General features: G+C 46.2%; 1 protein-coding gene across 2 annotated transcripts in view; it reads right to left on the minus strand.

Moving 5' to 3' along the window:
• SLCO3A1 (solute carrier organic anion transporter family member 3A1) overlaps positions 1 to 24,555 on the minus strand; it is a 295,841-nt gene extending 271,286 nt beyond the window's left edge. The window contains exon 1 of one of the 2 annotated variants that reach the window (XM_058542389.1): positions 24,193 to 24,555. In XM_058542389.1, the coding sequence (XP_058398372.1) occupies positions 24,193 to 24,372 (180 nt within the window). In that variant the 5' untranslated portion in view covers positions 24,373 to 24,555. The remainder of the gene's footprint in view (positions 1 to 24,192) is intronic. The other variant, XM_058542388.1, reaches the window with a different exon arrangement.
• Between the last annotated feature and the right edge of the window lie 3,127 nt (positions 24,556 to 27,682).

A 27,682-nucleotide genomic window follows, 5' to 3' on the forward strand; every position in this document is an offset into this window, starting at 1 on the left:
ATGTCACCATTGAGGGAGACTGGGCATCTTTCTGTATTATTTCTTACATACACATGTGAATGTATAATTATCTCAAAATTAAAAGTTTTTTAAAAAAAGAAGATGAGCAGATTGAAGGAGAACACAGGCTAGCTTCATTCAGACACTCTGCACAGTGCCCTGAGCACTTATTAGAGAGACCCAGGTGCCCTCGCTGGGACTCACCATGCCACCTCTGCCATCACACACATGATTGTAGTCACATAAAGTCTCCTTCTGAAGCCTCTGAGACCACTGGCCCCTTTTAGGGATCTTGTTAAGAGTGCAGCTGCTTATCAGAACAAACCAACCACTGTCAGAAACATGAGTTTCACTCAGAAGCCAAAGACCTGCCCTCTAACAGTATTTTTACAGGGGGAAAATGGACCACTACTTACATAAACCACACCTAGAGAGGGAACTCTACGCACTTTTGTAACAATGAGCCTGGGTAGCTGGAACAAGTATATGAATCCCCTGATCGTCCTCTTTCTTTCCTTTGTATTTTTTCCTTAATTTTCAGGCATTATCTTTGTTTGCAACCCAAAAAACACACAAATGCTGACTTTTGTTACATGCACATGCATCATGCGAGCTATCATTGCATAAGCACACCATTCTCTCAAACACACTCATAATTTTCCCCAAGTGTAGTATAAATTTCAAACCATTAAATAAAATGATTTTATACTGTCCTGGGGGATGTTACTAACCCTCACCACCGCCACCAATGACATCACTGTTTCCATAGTAACTAATGTACTTTAAAGTGGGAAAATGCAGATGGTGGCTTTAAAAAAAAAAAAAAAAGGGCAGACAAAATAAGTGATAGAAACCAAGCACATCACGGTGTAAGTAGTGATGCAGAACGTACCTGCATTATGGGGCACCAGCTCAGGGAGAAGCAATAAATATTTTAGTAGAATCCTTATGCTAACAGATATCCTATATAACAGTGGCCTATCAAATTACACAATTGCCTTTGGAAACATGGCTGCCCAAGTGAATGCATGTGGGTAAAAGTACATGTTCAATAGCACAGGTACAGATCACAGGCTGATTTTCAAAATGGAGTCACGTACTTTATTTTATAGTTCTGTTGTAATTATGGCCAACTGAGAATAGCTATTTCAGAAATATCTGAATGCCAGCAAGAAAGAATGTAACTTCTCAGAAGAGAGAAATGGAGACAATTGGTCAAGAGGGGAAAAGGCTCAATTCCTATTTCTTAAATGTAGGGAAAAATTATAAAATCTGCATAAAATGCAATGTCTCTCCTTAAGTATAAGGTCCTCTTGATGAAGCGCTGGTACTTTTTCAGCTACTGTAGGTATTTCATTGTCTAAATGTTGGTGAATGAAGATTTTTCTGGACATGAAAATTCACACTGAGTTCTAAGGAAGGCAGCTAGGAGGTGATAATTCTGAATGGTTTGACACAAAATGGGAGTCAGGTTCTACAATATAACAGAGTGTTTGATCTGTCCCTGTCAAAATGTCATTCTTAATACTTAACATTTAACATACTTAACAGAAGCTTCAAGCAGTTCCATCATTTAGTCTCCATGCTGTGGGAGCCAATATTTAGAAGACCATGAGCTGACACCATGTCCTGCAAACACCCAATGAGCTACTTTCCTCTGATGCCCTTTGGCTGCCACCATGGAAGAGGAACGCATCCAGACTCACGGAGCCCATCAAAAACGACCTAAGATCTTACAAGATAATGGTTTCATTTCGGGCATGCTAGATTTTGCCCCATTTCATTAGCACAGTTTTCTGTGTTTCAGTAAAGCTCTGAAATGGAAGTCTTTCCACAAGACAGTCTCTGTGTGGCCCTGTCTCCTAGCGCAGGGAGGACTGGGGAGGTGACCAAGCTGTACACTTCTGGCTACATGCTCCGATCAGACTATGAGTCTCCAATTGCTTTGAGGCTCATTGAGTTACTCTCTTCCTAAAACACTTCTTTCCACAGGTCACACCACTTTTTGCAAAAACCTAAAATGACACCTTTTTGCCTACTAGACTGAGTCTCGAAGTCAAGGCCTTCCATTAACTGCAACCTCCACTGAACGAGACCATCTATCTTCCCCTTCTCAGGGGTGGGCCTGTCTGCCTCGGTCAGAGGCCTTCCCTCAGATATCAGTCCCTCCTCTTCTGACAGCACACCTCCCCTCTGCCGCCGATCGTGTGGGAGCCACATCAGTGTGCTCCTCTTTCCCATCTCCACCAAGGGACGTTTTACATTCAGCCACCACACTCCCTCTTCCACGAATCTCAGCCATGGCCCCATGTCATCTGCAAAGGCTTTGAGAAAAGCACCACAATGTAAGCTCCCTCAGAGTGGAGACTCCTGTGTGTTTTGATGGCGCTGTCTCTCCAACGCCTACAGAAATGCCTGGCAAGTCGTAGAAGCTCAATAAACAGGTCCCGAGTTAATCCGCTGCGTCACAGAAAACAAACACCTTAAATCCTTTAAGGGCAAGAAAGACAAGAGAGCGGAGCTTGATACCAAAATAAAAAATATATCCAAGGAGAAATGCCATCATCCTTTTCAGAGGCTTCACGCCAAATTAATTAAAACATTAAATAGTTATTTAAGTGATTAGAAGACAACATAAAATATCAAGGAAAAGATTCTTCCACATCAGAATTAAATTTAATGCTTCTGATCAATAAAAACTATCTTAAAGACCAGGAAGTAAATCAAGTAATATAAGCCGCACATAATAGAAAATGACTTTAGGAAAGTGGTCTGTTTCCATCCAAATGCTGAAGTAACTTATGGAAATGAGGTTTCTCATTTAGTGGAGTTGAATCAGTTCCATTTAGGTCAAACAGCAGGACCCCAAACATATTGGCAGAAGTAAAATACCTATAATTAGCTGTTATGGTGCCCATGGGCCAGGATATGAATAGAGAGAAGGTCTGTGATAGGGAGCACCCCTCCTGCCCCCCAGAGTCATCTGAAGGTGCTGTGCAAAACACACGCAGGCCTATTTGACCGGCTGGGAGGCAAGGCCCACAAATGCAGGAACATCTCCAATTTGGGGGCCGTCAGAACCACCACTTACCCAGCTCAGAGAACATTTGTGAACACACGTGCCTTTGGTTTCGCAGGCAGCCTGCCTCAGATCAGCAGGAGGGGCCTGCCCAGAAGGAGTCAGCCTGAGGCTCCAGGTTGAAAAGCCTGAGTGGGAAAAGCCATCCCAGGAGTGAAAGCTGGAGGCAGGAATTCACTAGGAAGCAGCATCCTATGTGGGGAGCCAGGACCCCCAGATCAGAGACCCCAACTCTAAGAACAACTTAAGATTTTAGAGCAGAGGTCGGCAAACTTGTTCTGTAAGAGACCAGATAATGACTATTCTAGGCTGTGCAGACTTGATAGTCTCTGTCACAACTACTCAACTCTGCTCTTGTCTGGCAAAAGTAGCCAGAAACAATACCATGTCAATGAACCAGCATGGCTGTGATCCAATAAAACTTGACTTTCAAACTCAGCCTGCAGGCGGGATTTGGCCCTCAGGCTGTAGTTTGCTGGCCCCTGCTCTAGAACCATCCTCACTGCCCTGCATCTGCTCCTGATTTTCAGCCACCACCAGTGTTTCTCCACAGTGCGTTACAACAAGACCTTCAAAGCAAAAAAGGCCTGAGGAAGCGTCCTCAGGGACCCATGGAAGGGGTGACATTGAGAATGAGGCCAAGATTTATGGAGCGCACGGCCAGGCACCACACGAAGCGTCGCACTCATTCACTTGCAGGAGAACCGTCTGAGGTGGGTACTTTTCTCATCCCCAAATTACAGATGAGGACACTGAAGTCTAGAAGGTGAGGGACCAAAACAGAGTCATGCATGAGGGGTAGAGCTGGGGTTGGAATCCAGGCAGTCTCACCCCAAAGCCAAGTTGGTACCCCGAGGGTGTTTAAACTGGTCACAGTGTCCACATCATGTCAGCTAGCCTGGGGCAGAGACCACGACCCACCGTGGGTGGGGAGCAGTAAGAGGAAAGGGAAGCAGGAGGAGCAGAGGCCTGGGAAGAATCTTCAAAACAGGGGGGCAATTAGGGTCCCCAACAGTAAGCTGTAAAATGGGGACAATGCTGAAGGACTGAAGGAGATAATATGTGTCAAGTTCTGGTCAGTGCCCCGCACATAACAAACACTCAATGAAGGAGAGATTATTATTATTGGTAGCCAAGTTAGTGCCTGCTCAGAATTTCAGCAACAGCCTCATCTGTTAAAAGGGTGCTAGCAGAGATTACTTGCCGATTTCAAGGGAGCGAATGTCCCCTTCACATGGAGAGATCTGGCTGTCACTACCCATCTCAACCCAGGGGTCAACCATAGTTAGCACCACGCACGGGGGTCAACCAGACATTTTAATAGGGAGTACTTAAAAGAATGCCTCATCAATTGTCTGTCTAATACAATCAAGCAAAACATAAATCTAGTCAAGAAAAAACTAAGTTCCAATGTACAGGAAGTACAGAGAAAAGAGGACAGGTTAGATCAAGCCACGAGGAAAGAATCAGACAAATTCAGAATAGGGAACATTCTCTAGAATGTTCTATATAATGATGACTGGACTGACCTCTTCAAAAAGTCAACAACCTTTTCAAAAAGCCAACAGAGTAGGAAAAAGTGGAGGAATTACTCTAGATTAGAATTATTCTAGATTAAAAGAGACTGAAAGTTGTACACCCACGTTCAAAGCAGCAATATTCACAATAGCTAAAATGTGGAAGTAACCCAACTGTCCATCAGTGGATGAATGGATAAGCAAAATGTAGTGTATACACACAATGGATATTATTCAGCTTTAAAAAGTAAAGAAATTCTGACACAGGCTACAACATGGATGAATCTTGAAGACATTACTCTAAGTGAAATAAGCCAGTCACAAAAGAACAACTATATGATTCCACTTACACGGGGTACCTAGAGTAGTCAAAATCATAGAGACAGAAAGTAGAACAGTGGTTGCCAGGAGCTGTGGGGGGCAGAGGAGCATGGGGAGTTCTTGTTTAATGGGTACCGTTTCAATTTTTCAATATGAAAAGAGCTTGAGAGATGGATGGTGGGGATGGTTGCACAACAATGTGAATGTACTTAATGTCACTGAACTGTACACTTAAAAATGGTAAAGATGGCAAATTTTATGTTATATGTGTTTTACCACAATAAAATAAATTGAAAAAAAAAAGAGACAAAGTCATATAAAAAATGAAATGCATGATCTTTAATTGGTTTGTGGCTGTTTAAAAAATAGATAAATAGTTCTAGAGATAGAGCTAGGAATGTCAATAGCAATGCCAATAGAGATATCAGGAAAAATTTGAATACGTAGGGGGCATTAGTTGAAATTAGGGAATAATTAATTTGTCAAGAGTGACAATAGGGCTATGGTTTTAAAGGGAAATTATCATAGCCTATGGAGAGGCATACTAAAGTACTTTAGGTGTGAAGTATCTTCATTTCTATAATTGACTTTAAAATGGCTTAAAAAAAAGTATATGTACATATTTCTGTGTATATGTATGTATATGTGTATATATGAAGGAAATACACCAAATCTTAACAATTGTTCAATCCTAGGTAGTGAGTACATGGGTACTCCACAACACATGTTCGCTGTACTATGATTTCTATTTTTTTTGTTTTGTTTGAGAATTTATAATATAGAGTTAAAAACAAAGGTGGGGTAAACATGCCCCACCTACCTCTCAGGGTTGCCGTAAGGCTGAAATGACATAATCCACAACAACACTTTGAAACCCATTAAACATTCCACACAAGTAAGACGGTATTGTACCCATTTTTGTTTGGGGGCAATAAAACTGAAACCCACAGTAAATAAATGACTCCCCAATCAAGAGTCTTTCAAGAAATATCAAAATGTTATTCTTGGTAAGTCCTGTGGAACACTTTTCGCATAAAGTACATGCAATTTTGTCCTAAGGTTTAGAAAAATGACCATTTTGTTGAAGAAGTGAACATTAATTAGAGTGTCTGTTCACACTGGCACAGAGCAGTCTGTAATTTTGTGGGGGTTGTGATGGCAGAATTATTACATAAGGGCCCTTGTTTCTGAGTGGCTGGCTGTTCAGAGCAAGAAGGCAGGCGAGGGCTGAGCACGCAGGTAACAACACGCCAGGAGTAGAGGCCCTGGGACTGGTTGTGGAGTGTACAAAGGTTCCTGTTCAGAGAGCTCACAGCGCTGGTAAATGCCATTGTGCACTCACGGGGAAGGGGAGGACAGATGACAAGGTTCTCTGGCCCCAGTGAAGTCATGCTCAATGCTCACTACCCTTTCCCTCAGTTAAAAAAAATAAAGGGAACAACAGTGTTCTCTCACAAGTAGTAACGTGTTAAAACACTATCAAAACACCAAACATGCCTAAGCATTCACTTCAGCTGCGATTTCTCGAGGAGGTGTGGTCTGAGGAAAGAGAAGGGATTTTAGAGCAAAATAAAACCGAGAGACCCAGGATCAAAGACGAATTATCTTAACTTGGGCAAGTGATTTAACTTCCCTGAGCCCTAGTTTCCTTATCTGTAAAACAGACATAACGACATCGACCTCACAGGGTTGTTGTGGAAGTCAAATCAGATCATTTATGTCCTTCTTGGCAGACAGGAGACCCTCAAAAAAATGTCAGTTCTCCTCTCCACAGAGGCTCCATTTTGACTCCCTCAGTCATGACCATCCCGTTTAATCTCATCATCCCATTTCATAATTCTGAAACACACAAGAGAGAATAGTTATGGGAAATTTGATTTTATATTAGCAAAACAAAACCGTAAACAGCCTAACAAACAGAAACAGAGGGCTGAAGTACAACAGAAGACAGTGGATTGTTATGCAATCTTTTTAAATGATGCTAGGTACTTCTCAATTAAAATGGTACAAACTTCCATACAAAATCTCACTCTTCCAAAACTTAACCCCCCAAATTTTACAGCCGAAATAAAATAACCACCAATCAAAAAACAAACAAGAAAATGAGCACACCCCAGTGTCATAAAATTCAAAAAGTGCCTGCCAAGAAAAGTAAAGGAAGATTCTAAAGCAGGGCAGAATAGTATGGTGTACCAAGGCTCAGAACCCTGTATCCATCACTCGCAGGAACATGAAGCAGTGAATAAATTAAAATCCTGAGCGTTTTCATTAATATCACCAAATCTGCAGAAAAACAACCTGAGTAGTTTTCCATATATTCCTCTTTTCTGACTGGGGATAACATCCACTGGGGAGGAAGGATGAAAAGGAGGCCACGCACCACAGTGCTGATTATCTCTGCTGGGAGGAAGTGAAGGCTCTAGGAGCACGTAGTAAAATCTGGGGCTGATCTGAGGCCAGAGAATACTGCCCAAGGGTATGCAGTGTGTGCCCCCACACAGGAAGACTGAACCCACTTAAAAGGACCTTTAAAAGATCCCAGAAGCAAAAGCTGCCAAGCCCACATCTTCCAGCCACTACTAGTCAGCACCCTGCACACCACCTGGTATAGCTTAGCTTGCCCCAGCCACTCTGCATGTCTTCAGGCTATAGAAAGCAGGGACAGAAACTAAAAACCAGCCTTCCAACATTAGCTTGGCAATAAGGGGTTAAAAAAAAGAGAGGCTTCAGATCAAGAAATCACCCACACTCAGAACAAAAAAGACCTAGGCGGACTCACTCAGGCAAGAACAAAGTGGGAAAAAAAAAACAAAAAGGCCTGGCATCTATAAATGCAGACTCCTGGAGGAAAGGAAAAAATGAAGCACTGTATCAAAGATAAAGCATTGAGCCTAAAAGAAAACAAAACCCAAGAAGAGGAGGATTCCCCCCCAAAAGATCTTTGAGCCACAGAACCTAATATGAACATGAGTTCAATAAATTGAGAACTCAAAGGTAACACTAACCCCCTCAAAAAAAGAAAAAGAAAAAAAAAGAATGAGATTTAGACCTAAAGAAATAAACTGGGGACTAAAATAAACATTAGAAAAGTAATATATAAAATAAAATCTACAGAGAACTAAAGAAAGATGGCTTCAAATCAACACATTGAGTAGAGGAATGCTAAAAATAAAACACAGTGAATGTAGATGAAAACAAGGAATTAATCAAAGCAAAACAAATCACTAGGAGTTCAAAGACAATCCAACATACGGATAACTGGTGTCCTTATAGCAGAGAACTCACCATACAAGACCAAGAAAGTGTTCAAGACAACATCAGAAAATTCTCCTAAGACTAATAGAGAACTGAATCTGTTGACTGAAAGAACACATCAAATTCCACAAAAATATGACACACATCATGCAGCAGTAATATATCTTGTGATTCAGTTATACATCAAATATTAGGCAAGAATTCCTCAAGCATCTCATCCATAAGCAAATAATCTATAAAGGAGGAAAAATCAGGCTGGACTTGGACTCTTCTACAGCAACGTTCAAGGGCAGGAGACAGTGACTTCTTTCCAGTTTTAATTAAGTCTTCTGGTAAATTTGAGTGAAATTAAATTTACTGCTTTGTATTTTAAGAACATATACTTTATAAAGTATATCTAGCCAGCCAGCCATTTTTCCATGTAAAACAGAAGGAACGCTGAAATGATATACACACTGCTAATGACGATTATAAGAGGGAATTACTCTTTCCTCCTCCCACAATTCATACCTTGATCCACACTATAGAACTTCTACCTTCTGGAAGTAGAGAAAAACCATCTGCTCTTCTGAATTCCTCACTCCATCCTCCCCAAAAGGGTAAAATTAGAAAGGAACCTAGCAGGCTTGCCCCAGCCTCTTCCTTCTCCTCTTCTTCTGTGAATAGTTCTCAGGATGCACGCATTCTTTGCTCCTCCAAGAGATAAGCTTACCTGAGCAGGTGTGCCCCTGCAGAGACATAGAGCCTGTCATTCTGACTAGGAGCAAAGTATTAAGAAGCCCGAATCTGGCCACAAACTGAGTTTTCTAATCCAAATTCCAGATTTTTCCATACAAACTCCAAGTTGATATTTTTATACCCCTGTGGCTGGCTATTAGGTCTACTAACCACTTGATTCTTAACTGGGGGGCGGTGGGGAGGCAGAGAGGAAAGTGTGATTAATTATCACTCCTCAAACCCCAATATCAGCCATGATTATCTCTGAATGGTAGGATTTGGAATTTCTTAAAATATTTTTAGCTGAACTTTTCTTCATTTTAAAATTCTTTATAATGAACATGTATTGTTTTTACAAAAGCAATAAGGTCATTTTTCTTTAAAACCATGACACCAGAGAAGAACATCCGATGTCACAGAAAAGTGGTCACAATTGTTTAGGGGAAAGAGCAGGTTCCTAAAAAGAATGTGTAGTGTGATCTGATTTTATTATTAAAAAAAATAGTAATAACAATAGTAACGTACTACAGAGAGACACAGGATAAGCTCTTTGGATGATTCTCTCATTTAGTCTTTACAAGATCACCAAGTCAGTATAAATATCATCCCAATCTTAGAGCTGAAACGGAGAATTGGAGAGGTCAAGTCATTTGCCCAAAGGCACACAAGATTAGCACTCAGCAGGCACGGACCTCACAAAGCCTATACCCTCTACTACTCTGTCCTCAGAGTCATGAAGGATGTGAGTGGACCCAGACAGACTGAAAGGATGCACACAAAATGTTGACAGTAAATCTCCAGGTCATGGCAATATGGATGACATTTCTTCTTTTTTTTAATGTATTTATGTTATCTGTATTTTCCAAATTTTCAACACATTTAGTCCTTGTGTAATAAGTAAAACAGTAATGTCTTTATATTAAGGAAAAAAGCCACAAGCATGAACTTGAAGTTCACGTTAATGGCAGAGTCAAATGATGTGGTTACATGGGGCTCCGGAGCCATCTCAGCCAGTGCTTGGATCAGCCATCTGTGGGCAACAGGTGTGGGCCAACAGGCCAGAGGCATGCTGGCCGGACTCCACTGACCCTCTACACAGGCTTTGAAGCTGAAGGGAACCAGCTCAGTAAATCCCCCAGCAGTCTCCCAGCCCCCACATCATCCGGGCCTCATCCCAGTAACCTGTTAGCTCTGCTCATAAGATAGCTTCTCTCTGGACCTTTGTGATAATTCGGAGGAGGAGTGCCCTCTCTCAAAAGCTTGCCAAGTTCTTCTCAAGGAGAACAGGAGGGAAAGTTTGAATGGCCTCCATCCAATTTTTAAACTGTAAACTGCACGCCCACTTTTTGTTTGGAGATATTTCCTGTGTGTGAACACAGTTTGTTCTGTTACCGGCTTTAAAGTTATCCAGAACTGATACATCCGAGGCCAAACTAAAGTGTTTAAAAAAAAAAAAAAAAGGTCAAATATGATAAGTGGACCTTTCCTAATTTTAGCTCATCTTACAGAAATCTCATTTGTAGATAACTCAAAAGAGAGGTTGAATACAGACGTGCCATTGTATATGGATGCTGCAGCTCCCCCTCCTCCTCCACTGCCCCATCCTGGTGAGCACAGCCGTCCAAGACAACCCACGTCCTTTGCCCCTTGGCCACATCATGCAATGCAGCCATGCTTCTTCTAGCTGAGCCTGACGATGCCCTGCTGGAGCTTCCCTCCACAGGCTGGCAGACTGGCTTCGAGCAGGATTTTAGGGCACCACTTCAAAGCTGGGGGACATGGTGTGGAGGAACAGAAGCCGAGCCAAGAGAGATGCAGACAGCCCCCACACTGCTGGCTGGAGCAGAGACTTCCCAGTGCTAGCCCTGACGTGCCCCTATGTGTGGCTGTGGCCTTGTCTTCCCAGCCTGCCCCTTCTCCACAGTAGGCTTCCCAATCCCGTCCCACTCCTCGGGCTCTCCCCAGCTAGCCTCTTTCAGCACAGCCCTGACATCTTGTTCCCCGCAGATCTACCCTGATGGAGCTTAAGAAAATTACTTTACATCTGCAACCAGAAACGTTCTCCTCATCCTCCGAGGCCCATCTCCAACACCACCACCCACCTCAACCCTCTGCTTCTACGATCAGAGGCCACTCTGTCCAGTGTAATACAAGACTAGCTTCGAGGTTCCAAGAGGGACAAGCCACTGCCTGGCCCAGGACATGAAACAGTCTAATGAAGAAATTATAAACACGCCATCTCCCCCACTAGGATATATAAACTCCACGAGGGCCAAGAACACGCCTTACTCAACTCTATATTACTCACAGCACTTAAGGAAGTTGTCCAAGTTAATTAGTTTGGCAGAGACCAAGCTGAAGTCTTTTAAAAGGAGCCCGTACTGAGAAATTCCGAGAATCATACAGCTCCCACCTCCACCAAAAAAACATGGAGATGAATGAGATTAGAACGCAGATGTCTGATCCTAATGTAAACACATACCTGGCCAAATCTGAGACTGGCTGGCACAATGATAAAGTCTCTTTCGGTCTCACCGAAGCAGACAGGTCTTCAGGAGGAGAAAGGGCTAGCTGGAAATTTTACCAGGCCTGGTATCCTGGTAATGAGGCCCGGTGTAAGGGACAGGGGAGACGTACAAGTACACACATACAGACACACACACACTAAATATATACACACATAACGCTCACCCACATGTATTTCTAGGCTTTTTTACATGCATTTCCCTTAATCTGAAGACATGATCATTCAGTCCAACCCCTGCATTCAGCTGTGCCAAGAATGGGGAAAGGACTTGCTCAAAGCTACTCCTGAATCCAGCCTGCCTCACTCTCACAGGCTTAACCGCCGCCACCACCACCAGAGAGAAACGTGGTTATCTTCCTACAGAAAGGAAACAGGACTGCCAAGGGGCAGCACTTCCTCAAAGACAAGGCTTCCCAGAAAGAATGACTCTCCGACCTACGTCCCATAATCTTCTAACCCCACCCAAAACCCTAAACAGGGCAAAGAGTTTGTCTTTTTCTTTCTTTTTTTTTTTTCTTGTACCCTCAGACCATTTTAGGGTCCTTTGCTCTTCTTCTCTGGCATTATGGCTTGAATTGTGTCCCCCAAAAGACATGGTGAAGCCCTACCTCCCAGTATCTGTGACCTTATTTGGAAACATCTTCGCAGATGTAACCAAGGTAAGATGAGGTCATTAGGGTGAGCCCTAGTCCAATATGACCGGTGTCCTTATAAGAGGAGAAGGGAGAGACAGAGGGAAAATGCCACGTGACCTCAGAGGCAGAGATTGGAGGGGTGCAGCCGCAAGCCGAGGAATGCCAAGTCCAACGGCCACCACCAGAAGCTAGGAAGGAGCAAGAGAGAATTCTACCCAGAGTCTCAGAAGAAGCATGGTCCTGCCAACACCTCAACTTCAGATTTCTGGCCACCAGGACTTCAAGAAAATAAATCTGTTGTTTTAAGGCACCCAGTTTGTGGTAATATGTTACGGGAGCGCCAGGCAACTGATACACCCGGTTTCTTCCTTCAGAAATGCCTAGAGAAACATACTCATATTCATCCACCCTCCCACCTCGAGGTCCAAGTCCACCTCACAACCAAAGGGTAAACTGTCAAAGTCATGCTCTCTTCACTACACATCACATCTTTCTATATCCAAGGGAGAAAATATAACCCCCACTTTCGTCTAACATCTGAGATACTGAAAATGTTCAAGAATGACCCGCCCTACAAACTCCACAGAAAGAAAGGTTTAAATAAAATATATGAAGACCCCACTCCCCCACCCCCACTCCCAAATAAAATACAAAGGAGCTCCGAACTGGTCCAGGAAGGCAAGAATTAACATACAGTCCACGGCGAAAGGTGGGACTGGATCTTCACGGCCTATAAGAGGCCGAGAGCTCAGCCGCATTATCCACTGAATGAGGATGTTGGGAAGCCGACAAAGGAGGGGCTGGAAGAATGGTGTTAACAGTGCCCGTGGTGTAAGCCTGGCACAAGAGGCCCACCCAGGAGTGACCTGGGTTTTGAATGCCGGGAGCATGCCCTCACGGAGATCTCACAGATCTGTGACATCCTACCAGGGCTGGTGAAGTGTGGCATTGTTGGGATCAGGGGCCAGGGGAGGGAGGTAAGAATAAAATCAATGAACAACCAGGAGGTGACAGAGCTGAGCTGACACCTGTGACCACCACAGCTCAGCTCACTCGGCACAAAGAGAAAACTAGCCACAAAGGCGACAGACCTGAACACCAGAACACTCATTTCCTTTTTTGGGATCTAAAATGTTTCACTCGTCACACTGAACAGTCTCCGTGAGAGCCCTGGGTGCCAGGAGCCCTTGAGTTATTTTTAATTGCTGCCTTGGTACTATTATTTTTAAGTGACAAACACATTCCCCAATGAAATGAAAAGTGTCAGAAGACAGATACATACAAATGTATATATTTTTATTTGTTCACTAGATTAAGGATAGGTATGAGGCTTATTAGGAAATATTGTATCTATTAAAAAAAAGGGGATGTTTTAAAAAAGAGAGAAAGAAGTGATTTTTTCTAGCATTCATCAAAACAATATTTTTATTTATATACGTTTATAATCATTATTTCCAAAAATAAAACTCTTCCTGACTACTTACCTGCTCACACCTGCCAGCTACCGTGGGCTGGCTCTAGAGGGTGGCACTGCACATTTGGGTAAGTCACTTAATTCTGTGCCCTGATTTTGCCTAAAATGAAAGCAACAAATGCAGAGCTTCCATGATGTTATCTTTAAAAAGACCTACAAACAGGTCTTTCAATGCAGACCATGGCCAACCTTGGGACACAAGGGCAACATGCCTACTGGACACTAATTCCACCTGTGCATCTGAGAAGTTTCATGGGGCTGCATTTGGATTTGGCCCAAGTGCTGCTGGCTCCAGGCGCCACTCGGTGCCCGGGTGCAGCAAAGCAGACCTCCCCATCTGCTCCATCCACTGCAGGCTGCGAGGCTGCAAAACTGCTCACTGACTTTTTGATCTATTTATATGCGTCTCCACGGAACGGCAAAGGTAAATGGAAGGTGCTAATTTATGTTTTTTGTTTCCAGAAGATATCCTTTCTTTGGCTGGCTAAGAAACGTGCTGTTGGCCTGTTAAGACTCCCCACTGACATCGTATTTACCAGCACGGGGAGGCAATGCAACATGCCGCAAAATAAATCATGAGTCTTGCCCTAAATTTTTTGCATAAAGATAGGAGAGGCCTGTGTGAAGCTCTTCTATGTCTTTTTCAACTGGTCTAGTGCCCTTTAAATCTTTGTCCCCCTAGCGCTCACCCTGGCCAAAACGTAAGCTCCTTGACTACAGTGCAGGAGGTTGGAAATCCGAAATCGACTGTGCAGTGCGCTGTGCTGTGCACCCCATGCATGTATGGCTTTGAGAAGAGGCTGGTGTGATGTGCCACATTGAAACACACACATATTATGCAAAACAAGACACAGTCCATTCCAAGTGCCAACACAGCAGCTCTTCAGGAAAGGAAATGGCCAAAGGATGGAGCCATCACAGTGGCTGTGTTCCACAACATCCCACTGAATCCCACAGCAATCTCTAAAGCCAACCTTAAAGGACACCTGCCCTCTGCAACCTTGAGAGGTGCAGTGACCACAGACCCAGGACAAGCCTCGTGTGCCCTGGAGTGAAGGGGGCTGGTGCTGAAGCAGTGCCTGGCCAAGTTCCAGGGGGACAGCTCTAGGTGGCTCCATGGGTCTACTTCAAGCAATTCTCTGCCCCAAAAAGCCAATGGAGAGATGAACTCATCAACACCATTCTTTATTTTACAGGCTGCACCACAATAATGGAATCTTACATAATAAAAACATATGGGTCCGTGCTGCTTAGAAATTTTTATCTTCATTAAGGGAATTCTTAGCAGAGTAAACACAAGATTTCAGGTACAGTATTTTAAACCTTATATAATCAGTCAGAGGACAGCTTTCCAATTTCAACTTGCTTATAGTCAAGGTGGTAATTTCTCATTCTCATCAGCTGAGGAGGGGAGCACAGCAGCGTCAGAATTGGGGGAGCAAACCCAACAATTAGAGAAGGAGCATGCCTACTGTACCTAACCATTTTCCAAAATGGGGAGGAAAAGGGAAAGACAATAGCCATTCCCAAGAACATTGTACAATAGTCTTTAATTGAAAGACACCATTGTTGGGGTCGGCCGGTGGCACAAGCGGTTAAGTGCGCGCGCTCTGCTGCAGCAGCCCCCGGGGTTCGCCAGTTCAGATCCCGGGCGCGCACCAACACACCGCTTGTCGGGCCATGCTGTGGCAGCGTCCCGTATAAAGTGGAGGAAGATGGGCATGGATGTTAGCCGTGGGCCAGTCTTCCTCAGCGAAAAGAGGAGGATTGGCAGATGTTAGCTCAGGGCTGATCTTCCTCACAAAAAAAGAAAAAAAAAGACACCATTGTCACACTGTTCTCCCTAAACCAACCTTGCAAGTGCAGAAATGAAGGTAAAAATAATCATTTCTACCTTCCTCAAGTTCCTGTAGTTGTGTGGGCAGTGACTTAGGGAGCAGTTTGCCCACTACTGTATCATATTGCCCAGGACTATTTGTTGACAGCCTGCTCAGCTCCTTCCTATTTCTGCTATTTCCACACAACCAGGAGCTCAGGCGCCACAGCAGGCTTTAGACTACCAAGAAAAGGTTTCAAGGGTTACCTGGACAGCCAGGCTCATTATCTAGAGACCCGTCCCAAAGAGCCACTTGCCAGACAAATTAGAATCTGCCACCACATGGCACAGAACTCATATAGGGAGTGTGGATGGATGGACGGATGGATAGATAGATGCAAGGGCAGAAGAAAAGCATATTCCAGGCTTCGGAAGGGACTTGCGCTACTGCACAGTAACTTAGACCTCTACCACACCCTCGCGATGCAGCAATTGCATCACTGCCTGGTTGGACGGCTTTGCGGCCACAGCCTGCTTCCAGGACTCTCAGAGCCTCATGGCAAAGATTTTAACAAAAACCACTGCTAAGGAAATAAAGCATCCTCATTACAGTCAGTCCTCTCTGATTCCATTACCAGGTAACTTAAAATGCCACGTGGGACATCACATCCCAGAAGGAGAGAGTATCGAAGAGATATTGCCAGGGTATTTATGAAGGACGTCGTGAAGGCAAAGGGGCAGAGTGGGCCCCATGCCTCTCACCGCACCATTCAACAAGTAGGGCTTGTAGCAACCTATGTTGCCCTTTGCTGTTAAATATTTTCAGTGAGTGTTCACTGGAAGTCATAAATGAGACTTTTATTTTAAATCCAGGAGAATTCTTTTTTTTTTTTTAAAGATTTTATTTATTCATTTTTTTCCCCCCAAAGCCCCAGTAGATAGTTGTATGTCATAGGTTCACATCCTTCTAGTTGCTGTACGTGGGACTCGGCCTCGGGTTGTACGGAAAAGTGGTGCCTTGGGGCGTGCCCGGGATCCGAACCCGGGCCGCCAGCATCAGAGCGCGCGCACTTAACCGCTAAGCCACGGAGCCAGCCCCTAAATCCAGGAGAATTCTAATGACCAACAATTATATATTAGATGATGATTAACAGGTGAAATAACTATTCCCTGTTCAAAGAGGAACGTCCAGCCACTTAAGCTGGGTTGGTTACCATCATTTCCATTAAAGAATTGAGCTACTAAACCCTCCATCAGGAGGGGCTTCCCTTTTCAGAAGGGATTGACTCAAAGCCACAAAGAAGAAGCGAAATAAAGAAGTTGGGAACACCCCACTGCGGAGATTCTGCCCGCATCCAGAGGAACATTTCCACCCTGCATGTTGTCACCAGAATGCCCGAAAAGAAAGCTCCCCACACTCGCTCGCTCCACGGCTGTGGCTGCAGAAGGCCCCGTGCTTCAGAAGCTGACAGCATTCCTTCCTCAGTGAGGATGACACAGAGCCACCAGGGTCTGGGGACCCAGGGGGCCTCACATGCACGTTCACTCTTACGAAGCTGGTGGCACTTGACTGTGAACCTAAGAACTCACCTAAAACAGACACTGCAACGTGACTCACTGAGAAGAGCCCAATTCCTTCCCCATCCTTCCCAAGGACAGGTGTGACCAGACTGGGGGAGGAACGCTGCTTCCAAAACTGCAGACGGAAGGAGAGCGGCACCCTGCGGAAGGCATCCTCTGAAACAATCCCATAAACTATAAGCCTAGAGGGACGACTCCACGGGATAAGAAACAACTGTATCAAGAGCTCATTCGTTCTGCTTCTGGGAAACCAAAAAGGATCAAGATCAGGGAAGAGCCCATAACGGTACCTGCTGAGCCCTGCTTAACACCGCGAGAAGACTAAGGTGAAGACGGTGGGCGCGGTGCAAGACCTGAGCCCTTCCTGGCAACCAGGGCTGAACCCCGAGGTTGCAGGTCTCAAACAAGGCTGCCTGGAGGGCAGCATATGTCCACGACATATGTCCTTGGTCCCCCCACCCCCGACACCCCAGGCTCCCATGAAGTGGCCATTTTTCATCCAGAGAAGCAGAGCAATCTACAACGGCCCGGATCTCCAATTTACGAAACAGAGCCAAGGCCCCACACAATACCCCAAATCCTCAGGTCCCTGAGGACTTCTGTTGTGCCCAGGTAAATGAGCAGGGTTATGCCATTATTGTTAAAGCAATTACTGAATACTGTACTCTATGAGGAGCACTCTATCACATGTCCATTTATTTAAATCTCTCAACCATCTGTAAGTCAGGCTCTATCATTATCCCCATTTTTCAGATGAGGATATTGAGGCTCAGGTAAGTCAAGTCACCAGAAGCTGCTAAGTAGCAGAGCCAGGTTCAAACATAGGTCTTTTGACTCCAAGTCCATCACTCTTTTCACTGCTCCTCAGCTGCCTACAACCTGGAAGATCATTCCAGTCTTCGCCCTGTGGCCACAGACCAGAGCAACAGATCCCGAGGGCCTCCCAAAATGAGGCATCAGGGCACCTGTCCCTCCCAGGCCTCCTGTGCTGTCTCTGCTCCACCCACCTCAAAGTACCATTGACTTTAGGTGGTCAGCATAACCATTACTATAGTGGGCTCCTCTCCCACATGACTGTCACTTTTATAGTATCTTTAAGATAAAATGGAATTGATGTATTCATAATAAGGGAATAAAGAGAATTACTAACTTATTTATTAGTACTTATTTCTTGCTTGTAAAAACTTTTTACCTCCCAGACAAAATGTTCATGCAGAATAGGAAACTACTTGAGTGTATAATTCATTACACCAAAACAAATGCTTGATTGAAATAATTTTATTTCTCATTGGTTGGGCTACACAGTTACTATATTTGCAGTAAACATGTATAACCATATCATTATTAAAAATAATAGCTAGTATTTATCAAGCACTATATGCCAGTTAGTGTTCAAAGTGCTTTATACATACTGACTCAGTGAATCCTCATAGCAACACCATGAGGGTAGGTACTATTATGATCCCAGTTTTAAAATGAAAAACTGAGGCACAGAGAGGTTAAGTAATCGGTTCAAGGTCACAGAGCTGGTAAGCAGAGGACACAGGAATGAATCCCAGATCTTCTGACGTTCATCCAATGAGCCACAGCTGCCACTTGCCATTTTTCACCTGGGAGTTTTAATCATATAACTTGGAGTTTTAACCATTCAGCAATACTGCCTCTCACGTTAATACATAAACACTTAGATTACATAAAATACAAGTGTCTTTGAACGACATCAATTCACTTATCCTATGAACCAAAGTCAGTGATTCCACTTTTTTCCTGTTTATGATCTATTTTGTAGATACAGATATAGAAACAGAAAGCAAAAATAAATTTAAAAAGCAAGGATGCTATCTTTCTGGCCTACAGATTTCTTAGAGGGAATAAAATGTAGGTGACTTGGCTTCAGGGGAGTTCTAAATCCATGTGTTAAACCACACAATCAAAATTACCACTGAAACGTCCCTTCACATCTTCAAAAAAGTATAGCACACAATATTCGGTGACTGTAACCCTGTACAAGAACATGTATGTAAATATATAAGGTGCACATTAATGTACAGAAAATAACAGAGTACATGTACAAAATGTGAGTAGAAGTGACGATAAGCACTTTGACTCTACTTCGTAGGAACATGGTTATTCAATGACATGCACAGTCAAGTCTGTGCAAGTTAAACGTGTTTGTGAAGTTGGAAGTAAGCTGCTATGGAAAAGTTGCTAGCACAGAATTTTATTCTCCACTATAGCAAGGGGTGAGCATCTTCCGCACACTTGCCTGCCCACAGTCCCCAACCTTCCCCGCCTGGCACTTCAAGGATTCCTCCTTAATCCAAAGACCATGGTCAGCTTAGCAGGAGTCCTTGACACTCCCACAGCTTCTGCAGGAGGCCTGGCACAGACCCCGAAACCAGCGTGGCAGCCTGTGCTCTCTCTCTGTAACCAGCCAATAACATTCACTGATTTTTTCCTTGAGACCTCCATCTACATGAAACGCAGCTCTATCCTCATCGTTTTTGCAACATTACACTTACTCATCCCCAGGCAAGTCTGGAAAGTGAACCCAGTTCCCGAACAAGGCAGCACCTCAAAGCTTGCTTTAAGATGAGCAAGGTAAACTCACAGAGACCCTCTTGCTCAAGCCACCTTGGCCCAATGACTTTGTGCAAGAGGAAACTTATCCAGACTGATACAAAACAGTGTGGTTTGGGCAGCAGGCAGGAAGATGCGCAGTAAATGCTGAGCAATTGATTAGCAAGGCAGTGCCTCCGAGGAGAGGGCTCTGGTCAGCCTCTCTATAAGGGATCTCAAATTGAAATGCGGGAGAGTAACAAAAATTCAGGAGAGAGATCTTGCTCACTTTACAACTCACTCAGTTTCTTTGATTATTAAACACAGAAAAGAAAACCCCCACAGACCTAAGGTGTGTACACAAAGCTGGTTGAAAGGAATTTTCAGAAATAATTTTTCCACTAAATAATTACGAGCTAAACATTTTTAACCAAGCTGTAAGAAAAAAAAAAAATCAGGGTAATTTTTTTTCTTACTACCTGGGGCTATATAGTAATTATGCAAATGGCAGGGAATTTGTCACTTTGAGTAACCGTAAGTATGTAAAATAACTTGATTAAGTAAAATTCAGTTGCCTTAGTCATCATACTAATTTGACAAGGACTTGAAAAATGTCTCTCAGCTGTCCGCTTCTGGGTTAGATATGCAAAAACCCATCTTCAAAATGATGCTTCTTTAGGAAAAAAAACAAAGAAAAGAATGACAAATCCAGCAGTCTCGTCTCACCCACTAATTGCAAGCCCACTAAGTGCTCTCAGGCCTAAAAAACCCAGGGACTATCAACAGTGAGACAGGGCCTTGTCAGACACGCTCAGTCATTCGTCTCATTACTTTGTCACCACAACCTCAGACTTGGTTTTTCGTAACTCTACAGAGGGAAATGCCCACCCCTGGTTCATGGCAACTGCCTGTGTGCCCTACCCAGACGCTCATCTGGCCTTTTTAGGTTTTCATCCTGAGGCACTTCAAAGGCATACGTATGTGAGCCTCAATCATAACCTCCCAGGGCTGTCAGAGGTTTTAATTTCCTGTACACATCCTTATCTACCCAGTCCCCGGTAACTTGATAACAGACACGAACCTCTGTATGCAAGGCTGCCCTCAGCGAATGGTTGGAAACATCTCAGTGGCTCTCCATAAAACACCATCAAGTGCGTACAAAATGACTCTCTCTCCGTGCAGGTCCCATGTGCCTGCACCTTCTCCAAACAGCCCAAGACTTAACCAGATGTTACGTCCTTGCAAGTAGGTCAGTTCAGACTGGAGCCACCCGAAGCAAAGACCCAAGTAGAGGAAAATTAGATTGCATTCTCTATCTAGCACACGACGACGATCAAACTGAACAGGTCTCTCTTCTTACGCTGAAAAAAATATTTCATAGCCAGTCGGGCAGTTTAAGTGGCTAGGAGAGAACAGCCCTGTGACTGCTGGTTTATCTGAAGCATGATTTCCAGTGAAAACACTTGCAAGGGTAACAGATTTCAGAATCCACAGCTGGCCCAGGTTGCACCTGGATTACCTATCACCAAGTCTGGGCGTTGGGGTCGATGTCCTTCTGTACCCTCCTGGGAGACCCTAATACCCAGGCAAAAAGTTGCTAGGTTCCCTGCCAAGGTTAACAATTGGTGGCTTTCTCATATACAGGTATCCCTTGAGCTTCCTCCCTGGGCAGGTTCTTGAGGGAAAACAGACACACACAGACACACACGTACACACACGTGCATATGCGCAGAGTCTTGCTTTTCAAAGTTGCTTCTCAAATCACAGGCACCTTCTTGCTGCAGTTCTGCAGCTGGGAAGCCTACACGACTGTCACTGAAGACACCGGGCAATCTGTCTTTTCAGAAAGAAATGGGAGAAATGAAATGAAGCCTCCAAATAAAAAAAAATGGCATCTGGGAAGACAAAATAAGAAAGTAGATGCTTAGACTTTTGGAATCAAATAGGAAATAATGTCATTGACATAGAATTTGCCATCACCCTCCTCTCTATAACAGTCAGCATTGTTGGCAGTGTCCCAAGGTATGCCCTTCATCAGGTATCTGAAAATACTTCATCAGAGGGGCAGACTGATTGCCAAAGTAAGATCATATATAACACACACCTTGCACATGGACCCTGCGTGTGTGATCATCTACAAACACAGGTTCTCAAGTTTCCTAAGAAAGCCATGATGCAAGAAAAGGGAGAAATTTGCCTCTCCTGCAAACATTCCGCAATGTTTCATTCTCAAATTATCCATAAAAAAGTCTCACGTAGCTGAAGGAATAACAAACTTTTTATTCCACCTCCCAAATAACAGATGAAGAGAAAACTCCCCAGTGGCCCAGAAGAGCAAACCGCACAGCGAGCTGACTCAGTCAGCCCTGGCAAGCAAACTATTTATTTTCATGAGGTTCAGATGGCAACGGAGAGTTGAGGGCAGCCGGGCAAGGCAGAGCCCTGAGCACCTTACGCTTCCACTCCTAGTAATCAAAAGGAGTCCAATTTCCTAGGCCTGTCCTCTCCTGGGCCTCCACCTGCTTTCTGCCAGTCACCTGTTGACTCCTGTTACCCTACTCTTCTGAACCAGGCTCTCCAGCAGCCCAGGCTGGAAGCGCCAGGAGGCCCCCACCAGGTGCACTGAATTCCTCCCCTGCCTGCCTGCCACTTGCCTGTTCCGGGATTCAAGTCAACTTCCTATCTCCTGGTGCCAGCCCTGCCTCTGTACATCCACCACTCCACCAGCCCTCTGCTTTTTAACTTCTCAAGGAGCTTAGGCCACTCATCTTGTTGAGATGGTTCCTTTCTTTCTAAAACCCTAGATCATTGCAAGTTAAAACTAAGCTGGTGCCTTTATCACTCCCCGTGTGAAAAGTTCTGTTGGTGCTCGCCACACGTGAATAATGCACTCTATGCAACAAAACTGGTTGGAGGCAAACAAACTGTTAAACTGGAGGCAGCTGTTGATATACTAATTACCTCCATGTAAACACAGACCCGCCCATTTAGGTGTTACACACTTTGCGTATGCTACGGTACAGACCCACATATATTTTATTAATGTGCATTTCCATCTTAGTAATATACGTACCTATTTTAATATTTTAATAAATATTTAATATTTAATAAGTCAAATTCCCTCCAAGGAAGGTCTGATAAACTGACTCCCATGAAACAGTTACCCCCTACCCCCAAAACTCCAAAGGCCACAAGTACTGTCTGCAACTGTGTATTATAACTATAGACATAGAAGTGCATTTAAAAACAAAAAAAATCTAAACAGGAAAGAAGATGTGCTTTTGGCCACAGGGCTCACCTGCAGCATACAAGTCATGGATGCACAGAGACGGGAATTTCAATTCTTTTCACCTCACAAGGAGCAAAAGACATGCATTCGATTTTCAGAAGCCCTGTAACTCTGTCACCCCAGAAAGCAAGCTGAGTTTGAACTCGCTCACAACCACAGAACGCACTTTACCCCACACCAGAGACCAAGCCTGCCTGTACTTCCCTCTGACAGCAAGCCCCCAGTCTTAGGAGACTGTTTATGAATGGTCCAGGGCACCCAGCGTCCGGGCCCTCATTAACTGTACCCCGAGGCCAGGGATGGGGGATTAGCGGTACCATCAGGAAGAGCATGGTTCTATCTCTGAATGTGCTTATCCAACAGCCAAAATCTTGTCCGATTCTATCTCCATCAAACTTGCTCACTAACACTCAAAGTCTCTGACATTTGATTCCAGTTTCAGGTCAATAGCCAAGGAGAGATTTAACACTACACACTCTGAAAAACCTTTTCCCCTTTAGGAAGGACTGTCCTTGGGTCTGGAAGTGCACTCCCTGGAACTCAAGTTGGGAACACCTGCGCCGGGCAGGAGACAGCGGCAAAGTAGGTATCTGACAGTGCTGAGTCATTACAAGCTGTTTCCTCTGATACGTTATGCACCCCTGGGCCGTTTGAGCATTAATACCCCCTTTCAGAAGGCAAATGAAATAGATATACGCTGTGCAAAATGACGCAACCGCCCTGTGGGAGAGAGACAACGGTGGGGAATTGAGGTCTAAGAGTGGGTAGCAGGAACTACACAAACTTGCAGCAGTTCTCCAGGTACTGTAACTTTATCCCAGACGCCGACGGATGGCTATTGGGATACCCAGTGGGACCATTTCCCCTGTAGCCCAGCTCAAATCAAGGCCATACTCGGACGCATTTTACTCTAAACTGTTAAATCCCCCTGTAATTGGCGGATGGAGAAAGCGCCGGGGGAAAACGATGCATAATGGATTTGTTCTCGAGGCGGATGGAATGGAGAGTAGAGGACGCAAGATGCTAACCGGCTTTTCTTCCCATGTGCAGGTCACCTGAAAACCGCGATGCCTTCCTTTCCAGGGGGGCTCCTGAACTCACCCTCCGGCTGCCCTCAAGGGGAGAGAGGAATGGTTTCACGCCCACCTGCCCGCTGCCTCTCCTCTCCGGGGACCCCCAGCCCCCGCCGGCCGCACGAGCAGCTGCCGGCATCCGCGGTCCCGCCTGCTCCCGGCTCGCTCGGCAGCCGGGCCGGCAGCTCCCCCGGCGGCCGCCTCTGCACCACTCGCCAACCTCCACGCCGGGCCGAGGTCATGCCCGCCTGCCCCCGGCGCCCGGGCGGCCCCCTCCTCGTGCCAGCCGGCCGCCCCGGGAGCCGGGCTGGGGAAGGGGCCCTGCGGCGGAGTTGGCACGGGGACTCACCAGGTAGGCGCCCACCGTGCCCTGCGCCAGCATCAGGGCGCACTCGGACACCAGAAAGATCTTGATGTTGGAGAAGCAGGACACCTTCTTTTTCTTCTTCTTGTTCCTCTGCGCTTCGTCCCCCTGCAGCTCGCCGCTCCGGCCGCCGCCCGACGAGCCGCCCGGCTTCTTCCCCTGCATCCTTCCCTCGCCGCCGCCGCCGCTTTCCCGCTCGCTCCGGGTGTCGGGGTCGCTGCCGGGCGGGGGTGTGCGCGGCGAGGCTGCGTGCTGTCCCTGCCCGGGGCTCGCGGCGGCCGCCCCCGTCCTGCCGGGGCTGGAGAGGTGGAAGGCACAGCTCCTCACCGCTACCGCCGCCGCCGCTCTCGCCCCCTTCCTCCTCCTCCTCCGCCCTCCCCTCGCCTCCTCCTCCGGCTCGGGCTGTGCCAATCACAGGGGCTCCTCGCGCCGCCCGCCGCCGCCTCGCCGCCCGCGGACGCCCGCCGCGGCCATCGCCCGCTTCCCCTCGCCCGCGGGCCGCGCCTGCCCGCGCCTCTCCTGCCTCTACCCCGAGGCCCGGGCCTCGGTCTCCGCTGCCCGCCCCCGCCGCGCCGCGCCGCTCCTCGCTGCCCGTGCGCCCCTGGGGAGGCGCGAGGGGAACCGGCTTAGGGCGCCGAGGGCGGCCCTGCGGCCGGGGCGGGGAGGGTCCCGCTGCCCGGAGGACTGGGGAGAGGGGGTATCCTTGCGGAGTAAGGAAGGGGGTCCCTCAGAGGGAGGAAGGCGGTGCCCGGCCCGTAGATGGCGCTGCGGGGCACGGGGCGCCGCCGCGGACACATAGTGGTACTGCAAGAGGAACTGGGGGCCCGGAGGTGGGGTCCAGAGGCGCCCCCGCGGGGCAGGGACCTGGTGCTCTGGCATCGGGGCGCTAGACCGGAGGGGAGAGGCTGTTTCTAGGTAGAGAGAGAAGACCGAGTACCCAGGAAGGGGTTGGCGCGCGCTCTTCCCCTCCGCCCTGGTGTTTCTGGGGACAGATGTTGCGCTCTGGGGCTGGAGGAGGTGCCAGAGGTCAGAGCTGATTGAGGCTTCTGCAGCCTTCGGCCTCTCCTCCTGCTCCCCGGGGCCACTCCGGCCTAAACGACCCCAGACCAAAAGGAAAGAAAGGAACCGAAGCACCGCAACAGGGAAATTCGGTTAATCCGTCAAGAGCCGCACAGATTATCAGTCGCCCCCAACAACGGTGTCTAGGCAACTGCACGGTCGCAGCGACCCCAGCAGAGGGCCTTGTCTAGCCCTCCATCTGCCTGGAGCCCATCGGGCACAAAGCGATTAGCCGCAGGCCTGCCTTGGTCCCCACCCTCCCCTAGCTTTGTGGCCCGGGCCACCTTCCTTGGCCTTGACCTACATGCCCGGGGCCCAGGGGCAGCTGCTCGTCATATTCGTTACCAGGAGTTTGGGTCACAAGGCACTACCGATAAGGATATGCTAGCCCCCAGACAGCTTTTGAAAGCTCAGAGGAAGCTGCAAGGACTGTACCAGTACCAGGAAGCACTCATCAACTGCCTGGGCCATTGTGGGGACTGGACCAACCCTTTGAAAAGCCTTAATAATTGTGTCAAAGAAAATTATCCACTCTCCTAGGCTCTTGTGTACCAATGCAGGCTTAAATTTGAAACTGAATAGCAATTAACACTTCCATAATTTTTACTTACTCCCAAAGAACTTGAATGAGAATGGATGGTGTAACGGTGGGGGTGTTGTCTTGCCATACTATTTAAATATAAACTGCTTCATCCTTCTGTGGTTCTAGACATGATCTCACCTGATGTCCCTCTCAGATGCTCCCCTCCCCTTGTCTGGGCTGTCTGCTATCTGAATTGGCTCCCCACACAGAGGTCTTTTTTTTGTTTTCCCCAATTCTGTCATCGTGGGCTGCATCATTCCCCAAGAGTCTATCACGGTACTGGAACCCCTCCCTTACTCCCAGCACCCTCTCCTCACTCCCAGCCAACTTTGCTGCGGAACCTTCCCCTCACTCCTGTGGCCCTCTCCATCACTCTGGCATCCTGGGAGTGCCTCCTCACTTTTTCCTGAGAAGACCCTTGATGAGCTAGCTCCTTTCCTTGCCTCTGTGACTGTCAGCTCCAAGCTGAGCCGAGACATTTACTTGTCTCTGAACTGTGATCCTGGTGCTATTGGAAGGGCATTCCCAGTGCATTATTGTCTTCAAGTCTTATTTACATACTTTGTAATAAAAAGAGCTAATGTTTATTGATTGTGTGCTTACCTGGCCAGGCACCATTTGTTCTAAGTGCCTCAGCCGCATTTACAATTTAACCCTCACAACCTTTCCCTAAACTAGATACTATTATTAGCCCTGTTTTACAGATAAGAAAACAGAGGCCCAGAAAGATTAACTCTACCGATGTCAGGAATCCAGTAAATGGCAGGGCCAGCCTTGGAAACCAAGGTGTGTGCTATTGCAGCCCCAGTTCTTAATGACTTCCTATATGTTATCTCATTTATCGCCCAGTGGTCTGTCTCTTAGGAAGAGTGTGACTCATATTGATCCTATTTTATAAATGGAGACTCAGAGATGTGTAGTGACTAGCCCAGTGTCACACAGCTCAAAAGGGAAAGGAGTTGAATCCTAATCCAGCTCTCTTTGCTCTATAGCATGTTGCCTCATGTACAGTCCAAGGGGGAACAAGCTTTTTTCAGTTTTGACCATTTGTTTTAGATAAAAATTTAACTGTATTTAGAGAAATCAAACATGTTTGCTGTCAGAGAGAGGATTTTGGATTAGGGTTATAGATTCCTCCTATAATTAAGAGTAAGCAGCCATGAAAATAATCCTGTGCCTGAAGCCTTAAGAATAATCAAAGTCAGCCTGAAGGAAATCAGGTGTCAGCCTCATGACAGTCAGACGAAGGAACTGAATATGTTCACTTCACTTCCTTCTTGCTCGTCCTTGATTTACCCATGGATCAGGGTTCAAAGATGATGAGGGGGTGTACAGGCAGCGGGTGCTTCTGCTTGGCTTCTCTCCTGGGAAAACAGGGAGCCGCAGAAAGACAGTACCCGTCCTCGTCTCTGTGCCCGTGGCTGCTGATGGAGTGCTGTGACGTCCTCTATCTCAATTCTCACAGGGAGAGCTGATCTTATGAGACCTATTTTACTCATAAGAAAGAGCAACAAGTGGCTTTTTGGAGCTCACAGCTAGCGAGTGACAAGAACTAATACCTGCATTTTCCACTTCAAATTGGTAGGATCGCCGAGGAGGAAGGAGGGGATTAAGAAGGGGTCTAGACCTCCCATGATCTGTGGTGGCCCCTCCAACCAGCCTCTGAAATGAACAGTTGACCATCACGTGAAGAGCAAGGCAAACAGAGCTTAACCCCCACCCAGCACCTCAACTGGGGCGCCTTAAATGCTGCCCAGGGGAAATGCTGTAGCCACCACTTCTGAGTGGAGGCTTTTTCATTCATCTGTCCCCCTAGTGGTGGGTGATGGATTT

The sequence above is a fragment of the Diceros bicornis genome, chromosome 5, assembly GCF_020826845.1.
Source record: "Diceros bicornis minor isolate mBicDic1 chromosome 5, mDicBic1.mat.cur, whole genome shotgun sequence".
Classification (NCBI taxonomy): Eukaryota; Metazoa; Chordata; class Mammalia; order Perissodactyla; family Rhinocerotidae; genus Diceros; species Diceros bicornis.